Source organism: Notolepis coatsorum (assembly GCF_963971535.1).
Source record: "Notolepis coatsorum genome assembly, chromosome: 20".
Taxonomy (NCBI): Eukaryota; Metazoa; Chordata; class Actinopteri; order Aulopiformes; family Paralepididae; genus Notolepis; species Notolepis coatsorum.
Window position 1 is genome coordinate 60,234,297 of NC_140184.1, and position 11,774 is coordinate 60,246,070.

Consider the following 11,774-nt stretch of genomic DNA (forward strand, 5'->3'; position numbering starts at 1 on the left):
ATTGCATTTCACTGTAGACCGCAGCAGCGATAGAAATATATGGCGAATGTAGCTGTGCATTCACTGTATGTATTGCAGGACAATGTGTGTACTGCCTAATATCTGTGTTGGTACAATTAAATATAAAACGATATATATTTTAGCGACTAGCCCACTAGCGTCCTGCTAGTTAAAGACAGCCGAGGTTGAGTAGTTTCTTCTGATATCACTTTCAAACTCCAAGTGATTCGTTGCAATGTACGCGGAAATGCTGCGTTGTGTTGCAATGTACTACATGCATTTGTCTGAGCGGGGCGAAAGGAAAGGCGCATTACCGTACTGGCGTGCAGTGACGAATGCGGAAGCATTCTTGCACTCTTCCGCTGGCAATAAGCTACACGCCACGCGGACACACACACACACACACAATGGAGCCGTGCTGCCGCTTGTGATTGGTGGAGGCGGGACCAGGCGATACAACTGATTGACAGCGGAGGCGGCGAATGGAATGGCAGACGGCACTCAGATGCAGAATAACAGCCAGGCAATGAGCCAGGTAGTGAGGGACTCGGGAGAGATCAGAGAGCGAAAGTCAATTAACGTTGATGTCAAGATGGACAGTGGAAGAAAGAGAAAGGGTGGAGGAGAGAGGGATAAAACAAAGAAAAAGAAAGGCCCGTACAGGAGAGAGTGGTTAACTGTATTATAATAGTAAATAGAAAAATATGTTGTGCTCTTGCTTTTTTCTTTTTGAAGGTGGAGAGAGTAGCATTGCTAGTGCCACAACAGTTTTATTTTAGGTCCATAACAGTACATTGTACTAAGCAATTGTTGGCTCATTAGTTTGTGATTCACATGCACTAAAATTCACCAGAATGCAGGAAATTAAGTCTTTGTAACAAAAAAATTCCTGGTGGGGGACCCCCAGACCCCCCGCTTAAAAAGTGGCCTGATTGGGGCTATAGATGAGGATAGAGATGAAACTGACTCACAGGGGTATAGAGATATGAGGATAGAGATGAGACTGACTCACAGGGGTATAGAGATATGAGGATAGAGATGAGACTGACTCACAGGGGTATAGAGATATGAGGATAGAGATGAGACTGACTCACAGGGGTATAGAGATATGAGGATAGAGGTAAGACTGACTCACAGGGGTATAGAGATATGAGGATAGAGGTAAGACTGACTCACAGGGGTATAGAGATATGAGGATAGAGGTAAGACTGACTCACAGGGGTATAGAGATATGAGGATAGAGATGAGACTGACTCACAGGGGTATAGAGATATGAGGATAGAGATGAGACTGACTCACAGGGGTATAGAGATATGAGGATAGAGATGAGACTGACTCACAGGGGTATAGAGATATGAGGATAGAGATGAGACTGACTCACAGGGGTATAGAGATATGAGGATAGAGGTAAGACTGACTCACAGGGGTATAGAGATATGAGGATAGAGATGAAACTGACTCACAGGGGTATAGAGATATGAGGATAGAGGTAAGACTGACTCACAGGGGTATAGAGATATGAGGATAGAGATGAGACTGAGAGATGGGATTTGGGAATCTCAAATACAAATCGGGATTGGAATAAAAAATGCATTTATATTAAACAATACAGAATATACAGCACTTCTTGGGGTCTGTAGGGTAAGCACTTATTCCCTCCCCCCTGAACATTTATGGAGATGTATGGGCCTTTTAAGTCAGTGATAAAAGTGTCTTTCAAGGATAAGTGAGCTCCTGCACTGATTATTATAGTTCAATATTCAATATTTGATCACCAAAACCCCCCAAAAAGCATAAAAAGGGGGGCCCCCCGCCCGAAAAGGGCCCTTACAAATCGTGCTTGTGCGCTACGCGCGCTCGCTTAATATATACACACAAGTGTAGTGCCCTTTTCAGCCTTTGAGCACCTGCCCCTCTAAAGTCCTGTGCACGTCCCTGATCCACATTACAGTCGACTGCACTGCATCATGGACTCCTCACATGACCCTCCTGACCTCATGGCAGCTTTATGGAACTCCTCCATTGAGAAGAAGATGAGGAAGATCACGTTTTTTAAGTTTCTAACAGAAGGCTTTTGACTTTTGCTTCAAACTGACATCTGAGAAACAAGATTCTTAGTGCGGATACACTGAAAAGAGAAAATATTATTTTGCCCAAGATAGTCAGAATGGGGAATTTGATTTATAATCTAAAAGAGTTTATTCAATAACCATTATGATATTTAAGTGCCATTATTTACTTTAATTTGATTTCAAACCTTTATTTCCACTCGAAAAAAATCATTGAAGTTGCCATAATTTTCAATTATGTCAAGTTACAGGCAAGTAAAAATAAATAGGTGAAACCACAGATAAAAAAGAAAGAAAGAAATCTGTTAAAACAGTTACATATAGAATAAAAGACAAAACACATGAAATATAAATAAAGCTTACATATTGGAGCAGGGAGGTTTGTGATCATGATTTTAAATTGTAGATAGTTTAGAGTATGGGTTTTTAAAGTGTGTTGAAAATCATTCCAAGCTGTTTGGGCATTAAAATAAAAGGCTGACTTTACAAATTCAGACTGTACTCGGGGGACCTTAAGCATACCTTAAACTGAGGAGACTCAGGTCCTTCAATGTGTGCAATAGACTGCTGCAGTAGTTTTACTAATATAGTAGCCAGCATCCTCTTTTTTGCCGTTGTATGCTGGGAGGGTAACATCAACTCAAGGGACACAAAGTGAACAAGTTGGTGAGGAAGGCTAGCTCTGTAGTGGGAGTTGAGCTGGTCAAACTAAAGGTGGTGGCAGAAAGAAGGATGATAAAGAAGCTGGTCGCTAACCTGGAGAACCCCTCCTACCCTTTCTATGAGGAGCTAGTCAAGATGAGGAGCACGTTCAGCCACAGACTCATACCACCCTGACACTCCTCTAAACGCCTTGGCCAGTCCTTTGTGTCAGTGGCCATCAGGCTCTACAACCAAGGCCATGGACTGCTTACTGCAGCTGGAGAATTAACGACAGTAGAACTTGGGAACTATTAGAAATGTCTGATTCTTAACCACTAAACCCTACACAGACTATAATGTATATTATGGCCAGTAGGGAATACAGACCCTCATCTTCACCTTTGTGTATACCGTTGAATATTATTTATAGTTTATATTCAGATTAAATGTTTTATTGCCTGTATTTATTTTTACATATATATTATGACAGATGGGGTATCAGACCCTCATCATCGTTGTGATATAAGGTAGTAGCTTTCTGACAATGGCTTCATAGATAAACTAATACCTATGTTAATTATGAAATGCCAAAGCAGAAGAGCAGCATTACAAAACAGGCATGTTTGTCGTCAATTGCTGTCTACAATGATTTATTGCAGGTATTAAACAACTATACCACATGAATGAATGGCTCATGCCCAATGTTTTGATGGAGAGATTAAGGCATGACAGGATGGATTCCTTGAAACACGTCAGAAGTGGCAGTTCTGGTTTGGAGTTGGGTGACGTTGTCAAAAGGGCAAAGGCTGCGAGTGTAAGGAAGTTGGTGAATAAACTGAATAACTGAAAGTGATGAATGATAACGTTCAGAAGATAATGGGGGTATTTCCAGCCACCAAACTTGACAGAAGCAATGGTCAAGTTCCATGAATCTGCCGTGACGTCATGTGGGTCATGTGAGGAGTTCAAAATGCAACACAGTCGGTTGATGCCTTCTAGCCATTACCGCCCTGTCTTTGGCAACATTACCGTAAGTATAGGACCGATAACCAACTAACCATAACCTGTTAGCTAGCAACATCCTTGCGATGTGGCAGTCCTTACATCAGCATTTTATCTGCCTCTTTTCTATGTTTCCCCCTCGAAATGCTCAAATATGTGTGGTCCATGCTCAAACTATTGAGACACTAGGGCAAGTGTTACCAAGACAGGAAGGTAATGGCTAGAAGGCATCCACAATTCCACATTACAGTCGACTGCACTGCATCATGGACTCCTCACATGACCCTCCTGACCTCATGGCAGCTTTATGGAACTCCTCCATTGAGAAGAAGATGAGGAAGATCACGTTTTTTAAGTTTCTAACAGAAGGCTTTTGACTTTTGCTTCAAACTGACATCTGAGAAACAAGATTCTTAGTGCGGATACACTGAAAAGAGAAAATATTATTTTGCCCAAGATAGTCAGAATGGGGAATTTGATTTATAATCTAAAAGAGTTTATTCAATAACCATTATGATATTTAAGTGCCATTATTTACTTTAATTTGATTTCAAACCTTTATTTCCACTCGAAAAAAATCATTGAAGTTGCCATAATTTTCAATTATGTCAAGTTACAGGCAAGTAAAAATAAATAGGTGAAACCACAGATAAAAAAGAAAGAAAGAAATCTGTTAAAACAGTTACATATAGAATAAAAGACAAAACACATGAAATATAAATAAAGCTTACATATTGGAGCAGGGAGGTTTGTGATCATGATTTTAAATTGTAGATAGTTTAGAGTATGGGTTTTTAAAGTGTGTTGAAAATCATTCCAAGCAGTTTGGGCATTAAAATAAAAGGCTGACTTTACAAATTCAGACTGTACTCGGGGGACCTTAAGCATACCTTAAACTGAGGAGACTCAGGTCCTTCAATGTGTGCAATAGACTGCTGCAGTAGTTTTACTAATATAGTAGCCAGCATCCTCTTTTTTGCCGTTGTATGCTGGGAGGGTAACATCAACTCAAGGGACACAAAGTGAACAAGTTGGTGAGGAAGGCTAGCTCTGTAGTGGGAGTTGAGCTGGTCAAACTAAAGGTGGTGGCAGAAAGAAGGATGATAAAGAAGCTGGTCGCTAACCTGGAGAACCCCTCCTACCCTTTCTATGAGGAGCTAGTCAAGATGAGGAGCACGTTCAGCCACAGACTCATACCACCCTGACACTCCTCTAAACGCCTTGGCCAGTCCTTTGTGTCAGTGGCCATCAGGCTCTACAACCAAGGCCATGGACTGCTTACTGCAGCTGGAGAATTAACGACAGTATAATAATAATAATAATAATTTAGGACCTGCTCCGAGGTCACCATTTGGCACACATGCGAACCATGCATACAATGCGTATCTGCGATTAACCCATCCCGTCGTCCTTCCCCCCCAAGGGCAGCCGGGAGCAGACAGGCGCCACGTGAGCCGCGCCAGGGGACCAATCCAAGCGCTCCTGTCCGTCTTCGTCAAGGACGCCACAGCGTTAGCGATCTTGTTGTTGTGCATGTTTTTCCATTGGGTTTATCTTATCGGGGGGGGAAACCCTTGCGAGCACGGGGAGAACATGCAAACTCCACACAGAAAGGCCTGGGAGATACCCCACCTGGGTAACTGGCATCATGGAAACCTGGTCCCCAAGCGGGATTCGAACCCTGGACCTTCTTGCTGTGAGGCGACAGTGTTAACCACTACACCACCGTGCCGCTTAGAACTTGGGAACTATTAGAAATGTCTGATTCTTAACCACTAAACCCTACACAGACTATAATGTATATTATGGCCAGTAGGGAATACAGACCCTCATCTTCACCTTTGTGTATACCGTTGAATATTATTTATAGTTTATATTCAGATTAAATGTTTTATTGCCTGTATTTATTTTTACATATATATTATGACAGATGGGGTATCAGACCCTCATCATCGTTGTGATATAAGGTAGTAGCTTTCTGACAATGGCTTCATAGATAAACTAATACCTATGTTAATTATGAAATGCCAAAGCAGAAGAGCAGCATTACAAAACAGGCATGTTTGTCGTCAATTGCTGTCTACAATGATTTATTGCAGGTATTAAACAACTATACCACATGAATGAATGGCTCATGCCCAATGTTTTGATGGAGAGATTAAGGCATGACAGGATGGATTCCTTGAAACACGTCAGAAGTGGCAGTTCTGGTTTGGGTTGGGTGAGTGTAAGGAAGTTGGTGAATAAACTGAATAACTGAAAGTGATGAATGATAACGTTCAGAAGATAATGGGGGTATTTCCAGCCACCAAACTTGACAGAAGCAATGGTCAAGTTCCATGAATCTGCCGTGACGTCATGTGGGTCATGTGAGGAGTTCAAAATGCAACACAGTCGGTTGATGCCTTCTAGCCATTACCGCCCTGTCTTTGGCAACATTACCGTAAGTATAGGACCGATAACCAACTAACCATAACCTGTTAGCTAGCAACATCCTTGCGATGTGGCAGTCCTTACATCAGCATTTTATCTGCCTCTTTTCTATGTTTCCCCCTCGAAATGCTCAAATATGTGTGGTCCATGCTCAAACTATTGAGACACTAGGGCAAGTGTTACCAAGACAGGAAGGTAATGGCTAGAAGGCATCCACATCAGGCACGTGCACACATAGAGGCCAAGGGGTGCCTGAGCACCTGCCTTTTTGAGCCTCATCAAAAAAGTGCCCTTTTTGAAAAAAAAAATTTTTATTTATATTTTTTTTACTGTTACGCATATAGACTGCCCTTCCAACTGAAAAATGTCAGGATAGAATCAAAATATTAGGTAAAGAGAGAGAGATGCCCCATATTCCATTGCAGTTTGCACGGCCTCTTCAGCATGCCTCTCCGCGGACCTATATATTTTATGCATAGCGTGGGTGGTGATGATGATCATGATAGAAACCGCTGTTGAATGCTGGTATTACACTCATTGAGGGACACAAAGAAGTCAAGTCCGATGGGATTTGGGAATCTCAAATACAAATCGGGATTGGAATAAAAAATGCATTTATATTAAACAATACAGAATATACAGCACTTCTTGGGGTCTGTAGGGTAAGCACTTATTCCCTCCCCCCTGAACATTTATGGAGATGTATGGGCCTTTTAAGTCAGTGATAAAAGTGTCTTTCAAGGATAAGTGAGCTCCTGCACTGATTATTATAGTTCAATATTCAATATTTGATCACCAAAACCCCCCAAAAAGCATAAAAAGGGGGCCCCCCGCCCGAATAGGGCCCTTACAAATCGCGCTCGTGAGCTACGCGCGCTCGCTTAATATATACACACAAGTGTAGTGCCCTTTTCAGCCTTTGAGCACCTGCCCCTCTAAAGTCCTGTGCACGTCCCTGCACAGGGGTATAGAGATATGAGGATAGAGATGAGACTGACTCACAGGGGTATAGAGATATGAGGATAGAGATGAGACTGACTCACAGGGGTATAGAGATATGAGGATAGAGATGAGACTGACTCACAGGGGTATAGAGATATGAGGATAGAGATGAAACTGATTCACAGGGGTATAGAGATATGAGGATAGAGGTAAGACTGACTCACAGGGGTATAGAGATATGAGGATAGAGGTAAGACTGACTCACAGGGGTATAGAGTTATGAGGATAGAGATGAGACTGACTCACAGGGGTATAGAGATATGAGGATAGAGATGAGACTGACTCACAGGGGTATAGAGATATGAGGATAGAGATGAGACTGACTCACAGGGGTATAGACTCAGAGATATGAGGATAGAGATGAGACTGACTCACAGGGGTATCTGTACAAAAGACATGTCGCTTACCTTCCACCACACGTGGGCGTTCCCTGAATGCTTGTTTTCTCTCGTCAAAAAGGGATCAATAGATTTGTTGAATCGTTTCTCGTTGTCATCTGATATGCATGTATGACAGGCACAAGGTGTGGTTCTGTTCAGAATCTCAGAATACTTGTCCATGAGAAAACTGTGTCGTCCCAACAACACCCAGGCGGTGATGGCGAGGCTCAGTAGACTGGCAGTAAGTAAGATTCGTATGTATTTGACAGTCATCTCGGCTGTGGACTTTATAGCAGAGCAGTCTGTGGATAGCGAGAATATTATTTTTATTTTTTTATCAAATCTTTTTTATTTCTTTTTTTCACATAACATAATTGTAATTGTAGTGCACTTTTTGTTCACTAGGTGTTCACAAAGTGCTACAGGGTTAAAACAGTTTAAAAAAAATTATAATAATAATAATTAATAATAATAAAATAATTCAAGGCACCCATGTCACTGTATTGTTGTATGTTTGATGTTGTTTAAGGTACTGTCTAAATGTTGTAAGTGGATAATTGTAATAAAAAAAATTTGTTAAAAAAAAAGAAATAATAATAATCAAATAAAATAAAAATAGAACATAGTGTGGCAGATATCACCCCCCATCTCATGGATATGTGAAGGCAGGGGTGTAGCTCCAGATTCTGGGCCCCATGAAAGAATGTATCTGTAGGCCCCAGTGAATGCGAGCGGCGCGTGAGCGAAAAAAAAATTGCAATTTTTTTATTGATGAAAACGCATAATATGGTTTTTACCTATACACTCGGATCAGCAGTTCAGCACCTGCACTGTTGGTGGGTGAGCCTAGTAAAGGATGTCGCATTGCGTTCATCTTCAATGAATGGACCAATGCAATAGTCTACCAAAGCCCCCCCCTCTCTCTCCCCCCCCCCAGTGCTGGGCCCTTGGAATCATCCTAAGCTACCCCCCCCCCAGCTACGCCCCTGTGTGAAGGACAGGAGATATTACTGCCACAGGAGGAGTGGAAGCAATTAGGTAGCTGATTAGTACTGATAGTACTGACTGACTTGTCTCTATAAAGAGTGAACAGGAACCCCATCTTCTGCCTCTTACTTCTGACACATACATGTATTCTAAAAGTGTGATTCGCTTCCCTGTCGTTTCCAAGCAGTGAAGCTGGGCATGTTGGGGCATGTTGGTTCCTTGCCAGCCATACCACGCGCGACAGGATAAACCGGTGAAAAATTAACCTCTTGATTCTTGATACACACATTCTTAGTGGCTGCCTATCCGGTCTGTGAACAGAGCACATGCACAGTCCATGGAGAATATTCTTCAGACTGATCTGTTAAAAGCAGTATGCTGGTCACAGTACTAATAATATTAATAGTAAAAATAGTAATGTTTAGATGCTCAAAGACATACGTACAACTTCTTTCCACTACAACAGCTGCTGCTGATTGAACTGATTGGGGTGATAGACAGTGAGAGTCAGTAGTTGATTGGTAATCAGCCAGTGTGAGAGCTGCAGTTTTGCCCTGACACAGAGAGAGAGAGAGAGAGAGAGAGAGAGAGAGAGAGAGAGAGAGAGAGAGAGAGAGAGAGAGAGAGAGAGAGAGAGAGAGAGAGAGAGAGAGAGAGAGAGAGAGAGAGAGAGAGAGAGAGAGAGAGAGAGAGAGAGAGAGAGAGAGAGAGAGAGAGAGAGATAACAAGACATACCAGAACACAATAATAAATAATGTAAAGAATCATTGAAGGAGTCAAATTTATTTAAATATATATAATAATAATAATAATAATAATAATAATAATTAACAGATCAACAGACAATAACTAAAAGACACAATTTGCCCTAAACCCACCCCCCACCCCAGTACCTCTCAGGACCAACCATCCCGATCCGATAGTGAGAATATTCTTGTAAATCGGTCTGAGCAAGGATGCGACCTACAGTGGAGCCAGGGATCTTGGCTCCTCTCAATAACACACGAGCTCCCCTGAAAACATGATCTGTGACATTTTGATGGTCGTCTCTAAAATATTGACTTTATGTGCATTGTTTTCTGTATCATCGGATCATGTCGTAAGGCATTCCTATCAGTTGATGTATTATAATTAGTGGTGGGACTCGATTAAAAATTGTAATCGAATTAATTCGAGACTTTATAGTTAATTAATCACATTTTAATCGCTTATCAATATTTGATGCAAAAAGCAACATTTTTCAATTCAAATTAATTTTGGTATATGAGTGAATCAATGAATATACACATACGTTTAAGCAGCAAAATCCTGTTTTAGCTACTACACAGACCAACAGATCAATGCAATTTTTAACAAAGTGCAGCAATTTTAGGAATAATATATATAGCGCAAAGGACCTTTTGTAAACTCAAGCACTTTCAAGGTAAAAGTTAAATGCAGTACTTTCAAGTACATTCCAGAACAGTTGACCATTGGAAAAAACAAACTCTTGATTGATCTCAATTTCTCTTTTTTTATGAACAAACCAGGCTAAGAAAAAAAAGTTATTTGCGATTTATTATACTTTATACTTATAGCACCTGCATGAGTCTGGTCGCCTTTGAAAGGTAACATTCTTACACAATAAAAAAAAATCATCATGTGATTAAATGCATAATTATTTTTTACTTTTAATTCTTTCTGTAGTTAATTAATCAAAAATGTATGCAATAAAGTCCCAACCCTAATTTGAATTACTATCCAGCTAATATGCTACTCCTACCATCACCATGCAGGTGTATAGCAGCACTATTATATCATAATAACTTCACTCACTTACTTTCTGTAACCCCGTCCCCGGATTGCAAAAAAGCCATATATAAAAGGTATATGAGGCCCATTAGGTTAATATATAAGTGTATATATATATGTATATATATATATATATATATATATATATATATATATATATATATATATATATATATATATATATATATATATATATATATATATATATATATATATATATATATATATATATATATATAAACCTAATGTGTGTCATATACCTCTTATATGTAGCTTTATATTTTATATATATATTTAAAACAACATAAAAAAACATTTAATTTCTAGTTTGACCGTCATTTTTTATTGAAAAGTTCCAGAGCAAGGCAATAGCAGCCTCCTCAGCGTTTTAGGCTATTGCCAAACTGTATAGCTTGCATGTCTATTTAGATGTATTGAAAACAAGTGTGATACATGTAGCCTACTTGATATGAGACTATCAGTGGCTGGCGAATAGCCTTAACATTTGCATTTGGGTGTGCTTGACTTGAGAAGCCACATCCCTGTTAATTGGGTATCATTTTTATGACATTGGTTCAATTAGTTGCCTATTTTTGGATTAACGTTTATTGTGTTTTAGTTGAATATTCCATTCTGAGAATATGAAAATGTTTTCCTACCTGGTGATGCCCTTCTGGGTGGAGGACAGGAGACAGGGCAGCTGCAGTGGAGGAGTAGCTACTAGTGTAATTATTTACTGCCTTTTCAAAAAGGGACAAACAGGACCAATGGTCCGACCTCTCATTCATCAACTATGTTTGTTTAGGATTTCATCGTCATAGCTCATGAAGAGATGGCCAGCTGCCAATAGGATGTTAATTCCTGTGGGAGAGTCTGTGTGAGAATATTATGACTTAATTATAGAACGCACACTTTTTGTCCCCAAATCTTGTCCAGTAATTAAAAAAAGAAAATAATGGTTATGAAATAAAAGGAGAGGACTGTAGTGAAAGTAATGTGTGTACAAGGTTCCCACTCTTTTTGAGAAATAGTTTTCCAGGACATTTACATTTACATTTACATTTTTTTTTTTTTTTTTTTAAGATCCAGGACAGGTCATATAATTTACCAAGAGGCCTAGTATCGACACATTTAACCTCAGTTTTATTCCTAATTCTTTTATAATGCAGTGTTCATGATAAAGTGTCGCAGTTCACAAACATTTACATTTTACATTTACATTAAATTACTTTGGAAACAGTGGAGGAGTAGATACTAGTGTAATTATTTACTGCCTTTTCAAAAAGGGACAAACCAAAGTTACACTTATGCACAGGACCAATGGTCCGATCCCTCATTCCTGTGTTGTGGAGGGCCCCCAGGAGCGTGCAAACGAGTTGAACACGTTTTTCAACCGCTTTGACAATAATAACAATCCGACTCGAGTCTTAATATAGATGAGAGATGTCTCTGATGGCATATGTGTAGG

The 11,774-nt window shown here is 40.0% G+C and overlaps 1 protein-coding gene across 1 annotated transcript in view; it reads right to left on the reverse strand.

Annotated features, from left to right (window-relative positions):
* The window catches only part of LOC311246883 (CMP-N-acetylneuraminate-beta-galactosamide-alpha-2,3-sialyltransferase 1-like), a gene marked incomplete at its 3' end in the record, with an annotated part of 29,731 nt that extends 18,647 nt beyond the window's left edge, over window positions 1-11,084 (reverse strand). The window contains exons 1-4 of the mRNA XM_084337124.1: window positions 10,966-11,084; window positions 8,961-9,069; window positions 8,782-8,826; window positions 7,556-7,830 (exon numbers count right to left, since the gene is read on the reverse strand). Coding sequence (XP_084193250.1) covers window positions 7,556-7,801 — 246 coding nt within the window. The 5' untranslated portion in view covers window positions 7,802-7,830; window positions 8,782-8,826; window positions 8,961-9,069; window positions 10,966-11,084. The remainder of the gene's footprint in view (window positions 1-7,555; window positions 7,831-8,781; window positions 8,827-8,960; window positions 9,070-10,965) is intronic.
* Window positions 11,085-11,774: the final 690 nt, after the last annotated feature.